At 49.0% G+C, this 20,795-nt stretch overlaps 1 protein-coding gene across 2 annotated transcripts in view; it reads right to left on the reverse strand.

Moving 5' to 3' along the window:
- Positions 1 to 20,795, reverse strand: part of Slit1 (slit guidance ligand 1) — a 147,609-nt gene that overhangs the window by 19,351 nt on the left and 107,463 nt on the right. For both annotated transcript variants that reach the window (XM_087587285.1, NM_022953.2), the window contains 8 exon segments: positions 19,306 to 19,449; positions 18,853 to 19,019; positions 15,810 to 15,942; positions 14,990 to 15,058; positions 12,692 to 12,763; positions 10,982 to 11,053; positions 10,156 to 10,227; positions 85 to 248 (listed from right to left, as the gene is read on the reverse strand). In XM_087587285.1, coding sequence (XP_087443411.1) covers positions 85 to 248; positions 10,156 to 10,227; positions 10,982 to 11,053; positions 12,692 to 12,763; positions 14,990 to 15,058; positions 15,810 to 15,942; positions 18,853 to 19,019; positions 19,306 to 19,449 — 893 coding nt within the window.

Raw genomic sequence — 20,795 nt, forward strand, 5'->3', positions numbered from 1 at the left:
AGTTTCTGGTAGACCCTACCAGGACTGGGCAAGTCCTGTGGTCCCTGGCACACACCACCCCTTCTCTCATGCCCCTGGGCTCACCTTGGCATTCAAACTTCTTGGCAGGTGTGGTGAGCAACAGTTTGCCCTCCATCTCTGGGGGTCCAGCACAGCGGGCAATGCCAGGTTCCTTGTAGCCAGTCTTCACCCAGCTGGAGAGCCATCGGAGGTGGCAGTCGCAGTACAGGGGGTTGGCACCAATGGCCCTGGGACAGGCAGTGGAGAAAAGCAGGCGTTCTGATTTCAGAAGCTCTGAGTCACTGGGGACGCAGGTCCCAGGTCACCCCCATGCTCCATTTTAAGCCCTTTGTGTGCCTCATCTTACCTAGTCCCCACCACGCCCTGTCTTCATATCTGCACAAAGAGACTTAGACTGAGTAACCGGCTTAGAACAAAGGAAGCGGGGAGACGTGGTTCGGAACCATACTGCCAGGGGTAGAGGCTCTATACTGAGAGCCTCCACAGTCATGGGGGAGAAGGTGGCTAGCATTTATCCCTGCACAGAAGTGGCCACTGCTCCTGCCCTTACACATCCAATGCTATCATTAACTCCACATGCCAAGCTTCTTGAAATTTTAAGATGTGGAACTGAGCATCAGGTAGAATATGGAAGTTCCCTGGGGCCACACAGCAGCAAAGAACAGCCTCTGGGTCTGACCCCCGAACTGCCTGACCTGGTAGCCCATCCAAGTTTGTTTTTCTTTTCATTTTCAGTTAAGCAAAGACGGCAAGAATACATTCTTACTTGCAAACCTCTTTCAAATGCTGCAGGTCGCTTTGAATGCTAGGTGTCATGGAAACAGACACACACACACATACACATACCACACACACACACACACACACACCACACATACTACACACACACACACCACACACACCACACAGCACACACACACACACACTCACACACACACCACACACCACACACACACCACACACACACTCACACACACACTCACACACACACACACAGCACGTACCACACACACACACACACACCACACACACATACCACACAGCACACACCACACACACACACACCACACACCACACATACTCACACACACACAGCACACACCACACACACACTACATAGCACACACCACACACACACACACCACACACACACTCACACACACACCACACACCACACATACTCACACATACACACACAGCACACACCACACACACACACCACACAGCACACACACACACACCACACACACACTCACACACACCACACACCACACACACACTCACACCACACACCACACATACTCACACACACACACACCACACATCACACACCACACACACACAGTACACACCACACACACACAGTACACACCACACACACACACACCACACACACATACACACTCACACACACACACAGCACATACCACACACACATACCACACAGCACACACCACACAGCACACACACACCACACACACACACACTCACACACACACCACACCACACACACACACCACACAGCACACACCACACACACACACACACCACACAGCACACACCACACACACACACTCACACACACCACACACACACTCACACACACACTCACACACACACACTCACACACACACCACACACACCACACACACCACACACACACACACACTCACACACACACCACACACACCACACACACACCACACACACACACACACACACACACACACACACAATTTCTGTTTTGTTTTGCTTTTGTTTTTTGGAGAAAGGGTCTCACTATGTAGCCTTGGCTGGCCCGAAACTCGCTATGTAGAAAAGGCTGTCCTTGGATTCATAAAATTTCTGCCCGCTCCTGCCTCCTAAGCACAGAGATTAAAGCTGTGCCACTGAACTACCTCAGGTTTTGTTTGTTTATTTATTTATTTATTTTTTGGTTCTTTTTTTCGGAGCTGGGGACCGAACCCAGGGCCTTGCGCTTCCTAGGTAAGCGCTCTACCACTGAGCTAAATCCCCAGCCCCGTTTGTTTATTTTTTAATGGCATAGTTCAGTGTTACTGATGGGAGTGCAAACCAGTATAACTCCAATTACAGATGCTTAAGGCCCAGAAATAGTTTCTGAAAGTTTCTCCCACAGACGCATATACCGACACATGTGAGAATGTGGTTTGTAGAAAAAAGAAAAAAAAGCCTGGTGCTATGATCTGAATGCTCCCAAAATGCATGTTGAGACTTTTCATCAGGCCAGTGCTGAAAGGTGACCTTTAAAACATGTTAAGGTCAGGAGGGCACTGGGCTTACTCCCCCAGAAGTGGGTCAGCTGTGGCAGGAGTGCATGCCTGATGCCTCATTGCCACACATGCGTGTCTCGTGACTGCTCAGTCTTCCCTCGTGCCATCTTTTTTTTTTTTTTTTTTTCCGGAGCTGGGGACCGAACCCAGGGCCTTGTGCTTGCTAGGCAAGCGCTCTACCACTGAGCTAGATCCCCAACCCCTCCCTCGTGCCATCTTATCACGCGTGTGCCTGGACTTCCAGTCTGCCACAGCAAGGTTAAAATAAGCGCCTCTTACAGTCATTTTTCCAGTCTGTAGCTACAGACAATGAACCAGGAAACGGCAGCTGTTCCTCATCAAGTAGCTGCTTAAATAAACTATGCCATGCTCTCGGTCTGCAACTGTCCTCCACAGAGGAACACAGGTGTCACAGTTACCCAACTTGCGCGCGCGCGCGCGTGTGTGTGTGTGTGTGTGTGTGTGTGTGTGTGTGGCCTTCCAGGCCTTCCCCACATGGACGCATACGGTTCCTATCTATTGTGCATCACACCCAAACAGCTTGCATCTTGTCAGCAGACAGCAGGCCTTGGAAACCTTCCAGGTCGGCATATAGGAATCCGTCTCATTTTGCCAAAGTGCTTTCCAGCATCTCTGGGAAGAATAGACACCCTGCGGTTTAATGGATACTTTCCCTGTTGCTGGACACTCCGGCCGTTGAGATGGCTGTGAACGCTCTTTTACCCACGGCTTCCTGAAGTGTGAGCGTTCCTCTAGAACAGATGCTTATGAAGGGAATCCAGGGGACAAGAGTGGATGTCACATGACCAGGCTGTCCCAGCAGGCTGTGCCGGCTTCCATCGGCCGGCATCCAGGGTCACGCCTGAGCTCTCACATCTGCACCTACCTGAGTGCTGCCAGCTGCCCAACCCTGTAGCAGTCCTATGACAAGCTCAGACGCATTCCCTGTTCCCACAGGAGATATAAAGACAGGATGGGAATGCAATGGAAAGAAGAAGCTAGAGGGTTCTTCCTTTCAATAAATAGGAGATTAGCACCTGTAGCACCATCCGTACCAACCGATTTTAAAACCCCAAGGTTGTGTGAGGCTAACCAGAAGGGAGGGGTATGTTCATCAGGTCACCGGATATCCAAGCCACTCCCCACCTGTTCTGGACTGCAGAGGAAGTGAACCCCAAGACGGGTACAGCCTGTTAGAAGTGGCTAATGGCTCTGGACAGGAATCTCCCCAAATAGCACAGCTGACGCTGTGCGATCTTATAAAACAGGCTGAGCAAGACTTGGGCTCCAGCCTACCACAGCTGCTCCCCACCCGGGTGACCTTGGGCAGTTCCCTTAACATCTCCCGGGCTCACTTTATGATTCAATAAAGAGCCTGAGATCAAGAGGGGAAGAGAGACAAGCGCCGATAACCTGGAATGGGTGCCGAGGGACTCAGTACAGGTCAAGGAAGGAGGGCAGGTGCAACCTTGAGGTGGATTTAATTTTCTATCCTTGTGTGCTGACAGCATCCATCCTGGCTAATGGGCCGAGCTAGACGCCATCGTCTTCCCACATCAGTGCCGGCGCTGACACACAGAGGAAGGTCTGAGGCAAACTTCAACGTGTAAAAACAGACTTCGTAAGAGTACAGAGAGTACGGGGCTGGGGATTTAGCTCAGTGGTAGAGCGCTTACCTAGGAAGCGCAAGGCCCTGGGTTCGGTCCCCAGCTCCAAAAAAAAGAACCAAAAAAAAAAAAAAAAAAAAAGAGTACAGAGAGTACATATTACAGTGTATGTATTACAGATATAAGGGTCTATTTGAAATCTCTACAAGTGCCATATTATTTTTCAAATTACTAAACAGTGCAGTGTCTCCTGATCACGGCATTTAAAAGCTGAATGTAGACTCTGTGGGGGTAAGCTCCAGGTCAGTCATGAACAGGATCGTGATAGAAAGAGCGCTCAAAGCATCTGAGGTCATCCGGCGCAGGGGGCCCTTGACGGGACTCAGAGCTTCAAAAGCTCACCACACACATCAGCAGAGCTGCACCTAGGAGGTGAATGTCCCTTCCTAGTTCGTCCCCCAAAACCACAGGGCCAGTCTCCCACAAGCCACTCCAAAGCATCCTAGCTCATCCCGCATGAGGTTTCTTGTTTCTGTCCTGAGCAGATGTCAGTACCTCACAAAACGCTTTAAGCTTCCACTTGCCCAAGGCTGGGTCTTCCCAGTTGAGGACGACCACCCCCTCTCTGGTAGTTCCTACAGCTCCCTTTCTCCTCAGAACCATCTTGCCCAATGGAAGCTAATGTGAACCACAATGCATATGTTTTTCTTTTCCTTCCTTCTGTCCTTCCTTCCTTCCTTCCACCCTTCCTTCCGTCCTTCCTTCCTTCCTTTGTTGTTGTTGCTACTGTTGTTATTTGAGACAGGGTTCCTCTGTGTAGCCCTGGCTGTCCTTGAACTCACTCTGTAGACCAGGCTAGCCTCAAACTCAGCGATCCACCTGCTTCTGCCTCCTGAGTTCTAGAATTAAAGGCACATTCCATCATGCCTGCTATAACTTACACATTTTAATCAAATGCTTTTTAAAAAAAAAATCAGAAGTCTAAGGTAGGAAGACCATGAATTTCAGGTCAGTCTGGCTATGTAGTATGATCCAGCATCAAAATATTAACTAATTAGTTAAACTTTTTAAAAAGTAAAGACAACTGAGAATGTATTGGGAAGTGGAGAATCGGCAGGGCCAAGGGAGACATAGCTGGGGTGGACAGCAGTTAGGCTCTCTTTCAGCCCAAAGAACTGTGGGTTGGGAACACACTCAGGCGAGATTATAAATAACCCCGTGTTGTTGGTCTTTGGTGTAACTCGGGCACACTGAAACATTAGCTGTCTGCTCTGCTCTGCCAGCTCCATTAATAGAGCCTGAAACAGTCTCTCCTGCCTGAGGCCAGAATAGTTCAGGCTGTAGAGCCCTGTCCCTGCCCAAGCCACTCGTGGGTGGGTTTTCTATGTGTGCAGTGCCGTCTACATCCCCTGCACTCAGAGGCTGCAAAGGTGGCTTCTTGAGGACAGGAGCCATTAACTCCAGAGCTGGACCTGACACTAGTCACCAAAACCACAAGCTGTGTCAGTCAGCATTAACTGGATGAGGCCTGCCAGCACAGGAGAAGGAGGCAAAATCCTTCAGCGTAAAGGAATGCCGGAAGAAAACTATCGCCCATCCTAAAATAGAATTAACTTCATTTGAGTATATTCCCTTCCAGCGTGCCTGCCTGCCTTCCTCCCTCCTTCTTTCCTCCCTCCCTTCCTCCCTCCTTCCTTCTGTCCATTGAGACAAGCTCCCATTAAGCAGTCCCCGCTGGCCTATAACTTGCCCAGTACTGGGAGTACAGATGTGCACTGCTATGCATAGCCCCACCAATTTTTTTGTGTTCGTGTTTGCATCGCGTTAATTATTCTGCCTGTCATCAAATATAGATTACGGTGTCATATGGTCATTAACCACTCACTATTGTCTCATACAGGCATGGCGTGATGTAATGAATCATTTCTTTTTTTTTGTTTGTTTGTTTTTTTTAATTTTTTTATTTATTCATTTATTATATATAAGTACACTGTAGCTGTCTTCAGATACACCAGAAGAGGGCATCAGATCTCTTTACAGATGGTTGTGAGCCACCATGTGGTTGCTGGGAATTGAACTCATGACCTCTGGAAGAGCAGTCGGGTGCTCTTAACCGCTGAGCCATCTCTCCAGCCCGTAATGAATCATTTCTACTCAATTTTCACACCCACTTCTCAATGAGCATTGACATCTAGCTCCCTAGTCTATAGAAGAATAAAGGCAGCGAAATGCAGGGTTGTTGCAACGAAAGACAGCATTGAGGAGATGTGGCATGAGCCATGACAGGGACATGTAGCCTTTTGCCACTGGACTGCAGGTCAGACATCTGAGCTGGCACATGCCTTCTGATGGATACATGGGAGATGCTCTAGTTTGGACCCTGGCCTTGCCTCTTCCTTTCTCTTTCTTCCCAACTATCACGAGGTCCTTATCATGATGTGCAACCTTACCATAGGCCCAAAAGCAACATAGTTCGTCAACCATGGACTGAATTCTCTGAAGCTGTGAGGCAAAATCAATGTTGGTCATCTCAGGTATGTTGCTATGGTAATAGAGAAGTGATGAACATTAGAGGATGGGCGGCCAACAGGTGAATGACCTTAACTGATTTCTTATGGAATCGATCTGGTCTCAGGTTTGATGGCACCCCCACCCCCAAAGACAGCTATCGGGTCAAAGTTGGTTTTTACGGCTTCAGGTTTGTTTGTTCAGGGTATGTGCTGTCTGAACCTGGCAGAGAAAGTGGGGGACAACGTTGAACTCATTGGAACAGGAGAAGACTTCCTGTTGGAACACCGTTTGCACAGGCACTAAGATAACAATTAGCAAATGGGACCTGAAAAGCTACTGTAAGGCAACGGACAAAGCGGCAGCCCACAGAATGGGAAAAGAATGTTTACCAACTACTCATCTGATAGAGGGCTAATATGTAAAATATAGGAACTAAAATAAACCAACCCAATCAAAAATGGAGTGCAGCTCTTCACAGAGAATTCTCAACAGAGGAATCGCGAATGGCTGAGAAACACGTGAAGAAATGTTAACCCTCCTGAGTCATCAGGGAAACGCAAATCGGAACCTACTTGAGAGTCTATCCTACACCTGTCAGAACGGCTGAGATCAATAAAACAACTGACGGCTCATGCTGGCGAGGATGCAGAGCAAGGGGGGTCGCTGCTGGTGGGAGCGTAAACTTGTACAGCCTGTGTGAAATCAATATGGCAGTTCCTCGAGAAGATGGGAATCGATATACCTCAAGATCCAGCTAGACCACTCCTGGGAATATGCTCAAAGCACCCCTCATCCCACCGCAAGGACACTTGCTGAAGTATGTTCACTGCTGCCCTATGTATAGCAGCCAGGAGACGGAAACGACCTAGGTGTCCCTCAGCAGATGACAGGATTAGGAAAATATTTACACAGTGACATATTCCTTAGCCATTTAAAAGAATGAAATAAATCATGAAATCTGAGGGAAAATGGGTGGAACCAGAAAAAAAATCATTCTGAGTGAGGTAACCCAAACCCAGAAGGACAAATATGGCAACGTATTCTCTTATGGGTGGCTGTTCAGTCAGTGAGAACCAAACTGCGATCCCCAGGACCACAGAGGTTAGTGTAGGACTAGGAGGGGACAGACAGAACTCCCTAGGAAATGTACGTAGAAGATGTAGTTATGGATGGGGGACAGGGTCTGGAACAGGAGGATAGAGTTGGCACAGGGAAGAAAAAATAAAATGGGAGAGGACATGGGAGAGACAGCTACAATTAAGGACCGTTTGAGAGGTCATATGGAAACATAACTGTAGGATGGTGACAAACAGCTGAAGGCAGGTACAAGATAGAACGAGGCCTGTCATTGGACGAGAAGGAAGGATGGGTGGGAGAAAAGTTTGAGGGAAGAGGAGGAGACTGGAAGAACGGAAGGAGACTGGAGAGAGGAAGTCGCCGAGAGAACATGGAGGCGGATGTTAAGATTCCACTGTGTATTTACAGGTTGTTATGAATGTTCTTAAGGGATGACTGTGTACAGGGCTTTGTATGTTTAGGTGGCAATTATATCTTATCAATTGCACGGAGCCATATTGGATTTGGGCCTAGCCACTTTTTGACTGCATGGTTCAAAGTGTCTAGGTGACTCTGGACTGTTTGGCCACAGAGACTCACCCCTAAGATGACTGCCATAAGTCTTAAGATTGTTGAATGAAAGCCTCTCCCATGAATTTATGGCACAGGAAGATAACATTCAAGGGATGCCTCAGCTCCCTTAGCAGATACCTGTTACCTTCTACCGCCTGACCTCTTTGCCTCCAGCTATCACTACCTATATCCGCACCTCCCCCTCCTCTGTGTTTCACAAAGGACACTCCCCCTACCTGAAAGCCTTAAAAGCTGTAACGTTCATCCCAATAAACGAGACCTTGACAACAGAACTTTGCTTGGTCTCCTTCTTCTCTTCACCCCCATTTTGGCCCACAGGTAGAAAGCCTCTTCGGGACCCTGAATAACTGGGTCCCCGCTATCAATTGGATCAGAGGTTATTGTGTTGTGTGCTCTTTCTTGTGGCGATTTAAGTTCAAGAGTGTGTGGCGGCTGGGACATTAAGCCACCATAGAATTGAGATGAATATTTCTGACATGGTGGCACCCTGCCTTGGGAACTGGATGGATAGAGACATTGTTGCCAGGCTCAGAGAGAGGCCATTGGTAGTGCGATATGGGATGGAGCAGAGCGGGTGAGAGTCTTTGCTGACTGAGATTAAGATATCAGCTATCTTGGGGCACTGAGGGGCCAGACCTAGTGGGGGGTAAAAGACAGCATTTTATATTTTATAATTTTACAACAACACCTAACAAGTAGAAGCTTCCTAAAATATATACACGTATGAAGGCAATACCTGTGTTAACCTCACTCTGACTTTACATATTAAAATATGGGAAATATGATTCTCAGAACCAGGGACATCCAAGATGGTTGAGGGAACATTGAGAGAAACACTGGGATATGAAGGTTCTCTGATGCCTGCCCACTCATGCCCTGGGTGTGGAGTGGGCTCAGAGATAAATGGCCAATGTGATCAAGCCACAGTCCATGTGCACGCCACAGCCAAAAGTACCAAGAAATGCCAGGAACGTGTCTTTTCTTCAAAGGCCCAATCTCTAGGGTTGAGGACAAATCTCTTCGTTGTTTTATATATAATACATGAAAATAAACCTTGTCACTTTTAATATATTCAGTGTAAAAGTTGGAAATGCAGACTGTACCCAGCCCCAGGCAACCATCTCCACTACCCACTTCCAAAGTGTTTGCATCACTTCAAATAGAAACTCTGTACTCTGAGATATGGATCCCTTTTTTATTTGTGTGTAGTGTGTGTGTGTGTGTGTGTGTGTGTGTGTGTGTGTGTGTGTGTGTGTGTGGTGTGTCTGCCTGTGAGTGTTTGTATGCACATCTGTATGTGCATGTGCATCTGGAGGCCAGAGGACACCCTTGTGTGTTGTTTCTTAGGTCCACACACTTTTCCTTTGAGGCAGGGTCTCTCATTGGCCTGGAATTCACCAAGTAGGCAAGGCTGGCCAGTGAGCCCCAGGGATCTGCTTGTCTCTGCCTCCCAGCTATAGGATTACAAGGACAGCCTACCATGCCCAGATTTTTACGTGAGTTCTGGAGCGTCAAACTGTGGTGCTCATGCTTGCACGACAAGCACTTTACTGACAGCCATCTCCCCAGCCATATGCTTTTAAAGAGTCGTCACGGAAGCAATTTTACCTCTTTGGCAGATATATTCTGGTGCTCATCCCCATGGTGTGAGGTGAGACGTATGACATGAGAATAGTCTAAAGCATGGGCACTGGGATGGGAGCCACCACCTCACCAGCCAGGCAGCATCAGGCAAACATCTCCCTTTCCCTAGCCCTAGTTCCTTATGTGTAAAGCAAGGAGACACCGCCCATGTTGTGGGATCATTATTTGGGTGAAGGAAAGTCACTCTGTCAGGTAACAGTTCAAGCAATCAAGAAATGCTTGCTACCACTTGCTGACGTACTGTTCTCCTTCATAGTCCCTGGGGACTACTGAGGGTGTAAGAGGTCAAGACAGTACCTGGGGAAAACTCCCAAACTCAATACCAGGATAAAGGCAACACGTTCTGGTGGCTTGAGGAGCTGGGTCTCCTTCAGACTCCAAGTTCTGCTTAAATTCAATAAGACTCAGAGAATTGGGCTGGCATTACTTACAGGTGAGACAGAGACGTCACGTCTGCAAAGATTCCCTCTTGGAGGGTGGAGACATCATTGCCATGCAAAGACCTGAGGAGAGAAGATGCTACTGGAGACAGGTCCAGGGAGAGAGCGGGGTGCCTGAAGGAGGACCATCCTAGCTCTTACCGAATGGACATATGGGTGCCTGCTAGTGGGGAGTCCCCAGCCCAGCAACCCTAATCTGCTGCCCCAGAAAGGGAAAAGGAGCCCTTAGAGTCCAGGTAGGCTGTGCTATGCCCTTGTACTTTGGGAAGGCTGATTTTACCATTTAAATAGCTCAAGCGCTGAGCTTATATCATAAATAAGACATGAAGGCACACAGGCCCTCTCTCTTAGCCTGGAGACAGAGAAGATTAACAGAGCCAGCTGTAAATTAGGGCTGGAGGGATGTCACCCTGCTTCTGATAGGTTCAGGAGCCATCATAACAGACACAACAGAGTGTTTTGGTCAAAACTTCACTGTGAGAACTCGTAGAAAAGGTTCACAGATCTTTGGAAACAAACATTTTAAATCTGAACAGAAGCCTCTTGTGCAAAGAAAAGGCCCCTTTATCTTAGGCATATCATAAACAGTTATACAAATTCAACTTAAGGTGATGGTCGCCTCTTGGGTCACTTCCCACTCATAGCCTGGCTTTTCTAAAGGATCTGAATGAGAGTATCCTCGGCTTCCACCATTGGATATAACTGTCCCTGCTGGGGCTCCAGGCCTGGGAATATTTCTGTCACCAGGAGTGTAGGATAGGTAGGTCTTGGGGTAATGGGGTAGGTCTCCAAGAAGAATGAGTCGGGAGAGACTTACAGCAAGCGCAGTGAACGAAGTCCTTGGAAGGCCAGAGGGGGGATGCACTGGAGGGCATTGTAGCTGAGGATCCTGCAGGGAGGAAGGAGGAAGCTGTGGCAGAGAGGAAGGACCATTCCTAGCCCATCCTATGGGTGAGCAAGCTGAGGCTCTGAGGTCATGTTATTAACTTACTTAGTAGTATTTGTACTAGGGTTGTGTTTCTAGAACCCACATGCTAACCCACAAAAGATTCTACGTTGGGCATACAGGCAGATTGGTGAGGGAGCTGACTCTGTGATAGATACGAAGACTGGCTAGCATGCCACTGGCAGCACAAGGCAAGGAACCACCAATGTGTGGAAGGATCGCAGAGTTAATTATGCTGAGTCGCCAAACAAAGCGAATCTCTTTATATGAGAATCTGACCGTGCAGCCTACCCTGGGGCCAGCCAAGAGCAGAGGAGGGGGACCTCAGAGCTTCAGGTTGTGGTGAGGGCTTCCTGGTACTGTGGTTATAGAAAAGTTGGCCAAAATCTATATCCTTTTTGAGACAGGGTCTTGCTATAGTCCTAGCTATCCTTGAACTCATGGCAATCTCTGCCTCAGTGCTGAGGTTGGGTCGTCACTCCCGGCTATCAATGTCTATTCTTGAATATTGGATGTTTGTTGCATATTAATTATTATAATACATATAATTGTTTTTAAAAATCCAAGTGAAGGGAACTGTCCACGGCAAAAGAGGAACGCTGTATTCTTAGTTGCTGAGATCGCCTAGTCCTGGGTTTGTCAAGCTCAACAGCTCCAGGCTGTGGAGCTTTTCCAGGTGTTGAGGGAGAGCTGTGGCCTCCCTGGCCTCTGGCCACTGCATGCTAACAGCATCCTCCCTCCACACTGTAGCAACCACATATCTTCAGATGTCACCCAATGCCCCTGGAGGAGCTTGAGACGTAGGGTTTGAAACACCATTGTAGGCTGAGGTGACCTTCACAACCAGGCTCATGGAAGCCCATTCCCAGTGAAATCTTTCCAGAGAAGAATGGGCGAGTCGTCAGATTATCATGATGAGGCTGGGCATGAGCTGATCCACAGGTGCAAGTGGGAGACCCAGCTCAGTCCTTCCTGGCCTCCGCTCATGCTCTGATCTTTGAAGCTGGCTAAGCCAGGCCCTTTCCTTACTGGCCCTCAGGTTTGATCTAAGTTTGAAAGGCCTCAGTTCCCAGCATAAGATGTATAACTCAGGGAGTTGGATCATTTGGGAAGATCTTTTACATTTGGCTTGTTTTCTCTGTCCTTGTGATCAGTTCCCGTGGTAACGACATAGCCATGTTCATGCCTGTGTACTATTCCCTATAAGCCTGAACTGTACCTTCCTTACCCACTCTACTATTGATGGCTGTGAGGATTGTGCTCAGCTCGGAATGTTGTGAGATCAGACCCTCTGCAAATGCTGTGCCTGTGTCCTAAGACAGCCCATGCTGGCTATTATAAATGTCCCAAGACCTTGGTCACAGGCATTAACTAGCGCTGTGTAGATTCACCACGTGTGTTGTATTTCACAGTAAAAGTTGTTTTGTTTTTACATTTGATGATGGCCAAAATCCTGGGTGTTATTTAATCTGTAGGCTCTCAGGCCCCTCTCTGGTGGGAAAGGGTATGTGCCCGTGATCCCAGTGATGCCAGCACAACTGCTGCCACCTCCACACGCCTGCCTGGCCCCGCCGTACTCACAGTGTGGTCAGCTGACTCATGTTGGTGAAGGAAGAGTTGCTTAAGGAGCTGATCTTGTTGTTGCTCAGGTCGCTGGAAAGAAGCAAGAACATCGATGTTTGTAAAGAAAGAAGGCCTGGCCCCTGGATGGCTCCCGGAGCCTCTCCTCCCCCCCGCCCCACCCCCATCTGCACTTGGCCCTTCCCCAGTGGTGTCTGGTGAGGATGTGGGAACACACTGGATTTGCAATCGACTACTAGGCTCCTTCTCTGCCTCTCACTTCCCCTCTGTAGGTACAGCTGGCTCCTGACCCTTTCTGCAATACAAATGCTCCCTCTGAGGGCACTGACCAACGTCCACCAACCAGAATTAGCAGCCCCTTCTCTGGGAAGCACCCTCCCCTGTGGCTAGAACACTAGCGGCCAAACCTACAAGATGGTGTGAGAACCCATTTTACATATAAAAAGCTGGAGTCTTCAGAGTGATTAACCCACACAAGGCCATCCAGCTGACCAGAGCAGGGCTAGGCCCCACCCATCAGTGCAATTTCTCCTACAGTGAACGGCCATGTTAGGTACAGAAGGCCATTCTTACACACCCCTCCACCTACCCCCATTGTGTCCTCCTCCCCTGTGGCCCCATCTTCTAATCCCTGGTAGGCACGAGCCTCAGGAGGGAAGCTCCCAGCTTTGCACTCCTTCAGTCCACCCTGGCTGCCCTCGCTGTCTTGAGCTGATGGTGCATCCGTTGGACCCCAGCCTGTTCCTTCCCAGAGCACTGTTCCACCTGGCGTCCTACCTCAGTGGAGCTCTGCCTGGTGCTTCCTCAGCCCAGTAGCCTGAGACTAAGATTGATGTTACCTCTACCGCTGGTGTCGTGGCCTGGCCCCGGATCACTTTCCCCATCTGTCCCCTCCCCAAGTTCCTGCTTGTACCAGGCCAGCATCCACGTGTGGTTTCTCCTCTCACCAGCTTTCAGTCTCTGTTCACTGCGCTCTCCTTCCATCCAAGCCCTCACCTTCAGCTGCCTGTGTTGGACATTACTGCACCCTGCAACTTAGGCAGCCCCTGACCTCTTTCCACACCTTCCCTAGACCGTCTGAGGGAGATGCATGACCTTGGGGCCTCCCAATCTGCCTGCTATACCTTGTACACACAGCTCTTGGCTCTGAAAAGATATTAACAGCAGGCCTTTCCTTCAGCACCCAGGAAGCTGCCTTTACAGAATCCCAACCCTCCTTATTTCTAGAAGTCCCTTCCTGCCTAGTGACGGGGAGATGGAGTCTTCCATACCGGCGGGGCAGCCTAACAGGAGCAGCTAGTTTGACGTTCCCAATCTTTGCCCCTGTCCTCATGTAGATCTGGGCTACTGGCAAGGGTCAGGCCACAAGGAAGGCTGGGGCACTTGTAGAATGAAGTCTCTCTCTTGACACCAGCCACTATTTCGTCCTCCACTCCATCGAAATGTTCAAAGCACATTGGTCCTCGAGCAAAGACAGACTAATTGGAGCATCACAGTTCTGTAAACCAGCACTGTGCGAAGTGGCCAGGCCTTGAACTGAATGCCACCAGCCCGTGGCAACAGGGTTCTCATAGCGAAGCTTTTTCAGTGAAAGAAGCAGTATGCCAACTTCTACTCTTGCTCCTTGTCTAAGAACAAACCCGCCAACAAGAGGTCTCAGTTGACATTGAGAACAAGCTCTTTAAAAGCAGTTCTCAGACTGACATTGACTTGGTCAGAGCTCTGTGCCAAGCCCCACTGTGATGGAGTGCTCTCTGGACTTCTTTGACAGACTCTGGCTAATACACAGACAAAAATAACTGAAAGGAGGAACTAATTGCACTGGGAAGCTAAGAGCAGTTGACCTTATTATCCAGGGGTTTTATTTTCAGTACTCCCACAGGGCAGAAAGGCAGGTTTTTCTCTAAGAAAGCAGACTGGTAGCTGCTTTTTTTCAGCTGGTTTGGGGGACAGGGGTTGAACTGAGAAACTCTGTATCACCCTCTATTCATCCCTTGCAGGGGCCACGCAGAACAACAATAATTACCAGCCTACAGAGAGGTTTGGGGAGTTGGTGAGGGCAGAGCGAGGGCCCAACCCATGGGGGTCTGAAAAGATGCAATTCCAAGATTAGCCACCAGGTGGCAAAACAGCTCTTGAGTATAGGAGTTCCCTGAAGAATGGGGCAACAGGCAGGATTTATTAAAAGCATCTGCCCACAACTGGGAGATTCTTGGAAAGGTGGGACTACAGTGTTTAGGTGCCAATGGTTCTCCTAGCCAGGCAGGCCTGGGGTCCTCAAGGGCCATGGATACTCACACAAGCTGCAGATACTTGAAGGTAGACAGCTGTCCCGGAACCAGTGTGAACTGGTTCCCATCCAAGTAGCTGAGAAGAGAACACATGAGGAGAGAGAATCTGTCACACGCATTTACACCCACGGGCACCCAGGAGCTCAGACACCGTGAGCCGTGAACCTGTGCAGTGCAATGTTGAGTGTTGGTGTGGGGAAGGTGAGGGCCTCACACCCAGCTGGTTCAAGGGTGAAAAGAAAAAACACAGCCTTTCCTGAGAGGCCGCTAGGCAAAGGCAGCATGAGTTCTATGTGCCCAGTGCTCCTGGAGTAGAAGTTTCACTACAGGGATATAGACTAAGGATTTGCTGTAGAAAGCACAGTTGATCACGTGAAGGGCACTGTGTGTAGACATCAACAATGTCTTCCCAACAAACATTCTGAGGTGGGGGAAGAAGCAAGGCTACACTTTATTTTAAAATCAGAGCCCTCACCATGACTTTGTCATAAAGTAGCTATAGAGAAGAGACCAGAGCCCTTAGGGGTCAAAACAGGGGTTTTGTATCAGACAGATATCCTGCATGTGGGATATTTACATCACGATTCATAACAGTAGCAAAGTTACATTTATGAAGTAACAAACAGAAATAACTTTATGGTTGGGGTCACCATGACACGAGGAACTGTATACAGCATTAGGAAGGTTGAGAACCACTGGACTAGAGGAAGGTCATTGCCTTTCCAGGGCTTTCTAGGCTAACCCTCACTCCTCAGTGTCCCCTCCCACTGCCAAGTCCCACAGGTCAGACTCACAGACCAACAGACTGTAAGCCTAGGGCTACTTACAGTTCTGTGACATTCTTGGGGATGCCCTTGGGCAGAGCCTGGAGGTGCTTGTTGCTACACCGGACCACGGTGTCCAGGCAGGCGCACTCTTGGGGGCACTGTGGGCGGGGCAGGCAGCCCACCTCCTCCTGGCCTAGGGAGGAAGGTTTGACATGCTGGTCAGTCAGGGACCTGGTTCCATTTGGAAAGTCTCTGGAACCCTCAGAGCAGCAGCTCTTCCCCGATACAGCCTTGGCCACCAGCACAGCCTCTTTTACTAACACCAACAGGAACAAAGACTTCTGGAGCAGTTTCCAGATTACAACAGATCTGAGGTCATCTCTCCTGCCACAGACCCAAGGTGGCCCCAGGCAGAGGAGGACACGGTCACCACAGAGGTACTGTGTCCAGCTGCTCCCCTTGGCAACACCATCACCCCTTGGGATACACTGGAGAAGTCGAGCACTCCGTGTAGTACCTGGCCCATTTCAGGAATCTGACGGACGAAGAGGCAAATGGTTTTCTACTTCACTGAGATCTGGACAGGGTGAACGACTTGTTCTTATGCTGACTGATGAGGCATATTGGGGCTGAGACCCAGGCCTGGCTGCTGAGGGCTAATGACCCCTTCCTTCATCATTAGCTTCTTCAGTGAGGAGCCCTCTGTGTGTCTACCTTTCTTATGATGGGGTGCGGCAGGGTCAATGGTCAGAGTTGTTTCGAGCATGAGGAGAGAGCAGGAAGCCTCTGCAGACAGTGCCTCAGTTAGAGGAGCTGATGGGATTTAGTCGCTGCATTGTAAGTAGAGATGAACTTACGGGTCCTCAGAACACCCCCATGCAGGTGTGCTACGGTGGACCCCTTTTAAAGATGGTGGCACTAGATCCAGGGTGGTTAAGTAACTAGGCCAAGTTCCCTGGCCTTGAGGGCAGCACAGGGTCAAGGCTGCAGGCAGATAGCCTCTGGAAGCTGTTCTCCTGGCCATTGGTCGCACTGCCCCAGCAGCAAAAGCTCAAAGAAATGCTCACACCTTTTCCTTCCTAGGAAGTTGTTCTGAAGGGAACATCACACTTGTTCAGAAGGAATTATCTCTGTCAGGGTTCCTGGCAGCACGGGGCGCTAAATCATCACCGGGGAGGTTGGTTAAACACCAAGTTCCCCAGGCTGGCGTGATGAAAGTATTTTGCAGGGGACCTGGAAAGTCCTGGGTGTGTCCTCACATGCAAACACATAGCAGGGATCAGGAAAACTACTGCAGAGCCACAGAGGCTGCGGGGTGCTGGGAATCTGGGATGCAGAGGAGTACAAGGGTGATTTCTCCATCTCCTGATCATTCCTTCTTGTTCTTAAGGAATAGTGGTGTGTTGTCTTTGAGTGAAAAGGAGACTGGCACATGAATGCATGTGTGTGTGTGTGTGTGTGTGTGTGTGTGTGTGTGTGTGTGTGTGTGTGTGTGTTTGGTGTGGGGCACCCATGTGGAAGCCAGAGAATGACCTTGGGTGTCATTTCTGGAACTTTCCAAGAAGGTTAGGCTGGCTGGACAGTGAGCCCCAGGAGTCCTCAAGTCTCTGCTTCCCAGCACTGGTATTATAAGCACACACCACCATGGCTATTTAAAAAACAAAAACAACAAAAAAAAAGACATGGGTTCTGGGGATGAGAGTCAGTCTTTGCGTTTGAAGGCAAGTACTTCACCAATGGATCCACATCCCCAGCCCCAAAGGGACTGTTCAAGCAAAACAGTGTTTTCAAAAGCCAGCCAATAGCAAGAGAATATGATCAAGATGCAGTATCTTAATTCCTAAAAGTAGGGATTAACAACAATAAAAAATTAAAACATAAAATGTATGTGTGAGGGCTGGAGAGATGGCTCAGTGCTCTTCACCGACTGCTCTTCCAGAAGTCCTGAGTTCAAATCCCAGCACCCACATGGTGGCTCACACCCATCTGTAAAGAGATCCAATGCCCTCTTTTGGAGTGTCTGAAGACAGCTACAGTGTACTTACAATAAATGAATAAATCTTTTTAAAAATGTATGTGTGAGCAGTATGATGAAAACAAACCATATGGTGGTTTCTGTCCGTCCATCCTTCCTTCCTTGGGGTGGTGGGGGGCAGGTTGGGCTCTTACTACAGAGCCCTGGTTGGCCTTGAACTCTCCTTTCTCTCATGGCCCCATGTCTGGCTGGTTTTTGGTTTTGCTTTTTTTTTTTTTTAACTTTAAAAGCAGAAAATAATAACGTTCTTAGAAAAGCGCATAGATTTTCTTTGGAAAAATGCCTTAGCTGTCTTCCTTGGTGTGATAGTTGGGACCCTCTCTGGTCTCTCCCTCATCCCCACATGGCCTGGCTAGGGTAATTTCAGAGCAGAGGTGTGCTCTGGAACGGCAGGAGGAGCCAGGGCATGGAGAGTAGAGACACATGCACAGCATCCAGCAGCAGAGGAATCCGAGAGGTAGCATCTGCCCGAGAAAGCCTGCTGTGGCAGCAGATGTGCTGACTGACACTTCAGAGCAGGGACAAAGGAGGTAGATACTTGCCGTGCTACCCCAGGAAAACCTCGGTGTGTGACCCTTGCAAGAAGTGGAGGAGAAGCAACACCCGGCTAGAAGGGTGAGACAGTGGGCACAGAGAGGGACGAGGGGCTCAGAGGAACAGGACACTAGAACGCAGAGTGACCAAGCCTCCCACAAGTGGAGAACAGGACTCAGGGGACTCCTACTGGGTCTGAAAGGCACCCCCCGGAGCCTGGATCTGGTCTGTGGGCTAAATGTATTTCTATAAGGAAAAAGAACTGAGGAGTTACTCTATTTTTCTCTGTGTGACGAAATAAGAGGTCATGTTTATTCTCTTTATCCATGTTTTCCATATGTATGTATATGTGTGCATATATGTATATGTATATACACATATATATGCACATATGCAAACACACATACACCATTACACAGCAGCAGCTCCAAGCTAGAGTGTCTCCTGTTCCCTCCCCAGGGCCCACTAGGGTGCTGCCTGCCCAGCCCCTCAGCCAAGCCCCATCTTATGCCCCCTGCACGGCCCACAAGTTACCTTCCTCACACCTGAAGTCAGGGAAGGCCACATCTTGCAGAGGAATCTGCCGCAGGAAGTCTGGGTTCTGACAGCGAGGGTTCCCTGTCACAATTTTCCTCTTCCGAAGCCAGTCCCCCAGCCAGGCCAACTGGCAGTTGCAGTTGAATGGGTTGGCCAGGAGGTTTCTGGAAGGGGGCAGGGCATGTGTTATGAAGGCACTTTTCTTTCCTCAGTGAGCCTGGCAGGGTCCTCTTCTGATCGCACAGCCCCAGACAGCTAATAATATCCTAAGTGACCAACTTCTAGGACCAGAGAAAGCACTAGCGACGGGAAGAACCAGAAGGACCCATGATTCCCGGAAGGCGCTCTTCAAAAGTGAGACCCAAGAGGTCCCTCCTGTGGCTGGGGTAGGAGGCAGGCTTTCCCCAATCGGAGCCAGCAGCCCACCTGTCCTCCAGGGCTGGGACTTACAGTGTGGACAGGGCCTGGAGGGTGTCGAAGGCTCCAGGGGAGATGGTGGTGATGTGGTTGTCGTAAAGAGACAGGAGCCGCACATTACGCAGCCCAGTGAAGCTGTCATTGTGGATGCAGCTGATACGGTTGTTCCTCAGCATCCTGTGGAGGAGGGGCGGTGAGAGAAGAGGAAGAACCCCTCAATGACCCTCGAGAGTCTGGAAGCCACCATCCAACTTAAAAACCATCCATGGCTTCCAAACAGCCGTGAGAGGGTGTCCCCAGCCCCAGGCCATTTTCTCAGACCGACACCTGCTAGGACCACTGTGGTCAAGGGAGAGCCACACCTAGTTCTACTCAGACGTCTTTCTTTCTCATCTCTATCTGGAACAATGCCTTGGTCCTGTTTCTCACCCTCCAAGACTCCACTAATTCCCACCACCACCACCCCCCAGCCAAAAACAAAAGCAGAAACCAAGCCAGCAGAGGGTAGGTGATTCCTGGAGACATTTAAATGGACTTCGAACACGCATGAAGCGTGTCAGACTGATTAGCCCGCAATCAAGGACACCTACGTAACACCCAGTTTCTGCCTGTCAAATCGGAGGAGAAATTAAAACATAATCGTCGTAATGCCAGCCTGGGCCACAGCAGGAAGGTGGGCATGCACGGTTGGCAAGACAACAAGGGAGGGCTCTCTGGAAGTGTGTGCTGAGCTGCCCCGGGCTGCCCACAAAGGCACTTTCTGTTCCCATTGCTGGTCCACCTTCAGGACTTCACTGCATCAATGCTCAGGGATGTGTGCAGAACTTTGAATCACGGTCACAATCACGGCATTTCTCAAGACAGAATTTAAAATAGCCTAAACGTCTAGTAATTGCATAAAAAAATAATTATGTTTTAAAGACCTTCGGTATTTGAAAGGTCCCACGTTGGAGGAAAAGCAGATGGTTAAACAAAATTTACTACGTTATTAAAATATATCTGGGATCTGGGTGTGGTGGCATAAGCCTGTAATCACAGAACTTGGGAGACTGAGGCAGGGTGACCCCAAACTCAAGATTAACTGTGTTACATGGAGAACACATGAAGAAGAAAAGGAAGAGGAGGTGCTATATATTTTCTTATATTTATTTATTATTTATATCTATACATATGTCTGTATATATGTGTGTTTGTATATTATATATTACATATATAAATAAATATGTAATATATAAAATGCCAGTGTGGCTCAGTGCCTTTAGCAAACAATACTACATTATATACTTAGAATTTTGCTGAGGAGTTGTATCTTACGTTAGATAATTTTTTTTTAAATTGTGTGTATATGTGTCTGCTGGCACTTAGGCCACATGTGTGCAGCTGCTCACAGAAGCCAGGAGAGGGTGGTGGATCACCCAGAATTGGAGTTACCGGTGGTTGTGTTACAGGTGGACGCTGGGACTCAAACCCTAGTCCTCTGTAGGAGCAATGAGTACTTTTAGCCACTGAGATAACTCTCTTGT

Source organism: Rattus norvegicus, chromosome 1, assembly GCF_021556685.1.
Source record: "Rattus norvegicus strain SHRSP/BbbUtx chromosome 1, alternate assembly SHRSP_T2T, whole genome shotgun sequence".
Classification (NCBI taxonomy): Eukaryota; Metazoa; Chordata; class Mammalia; order Rodentia; family Muridae; genus Rattus; species Rattus norvegicus.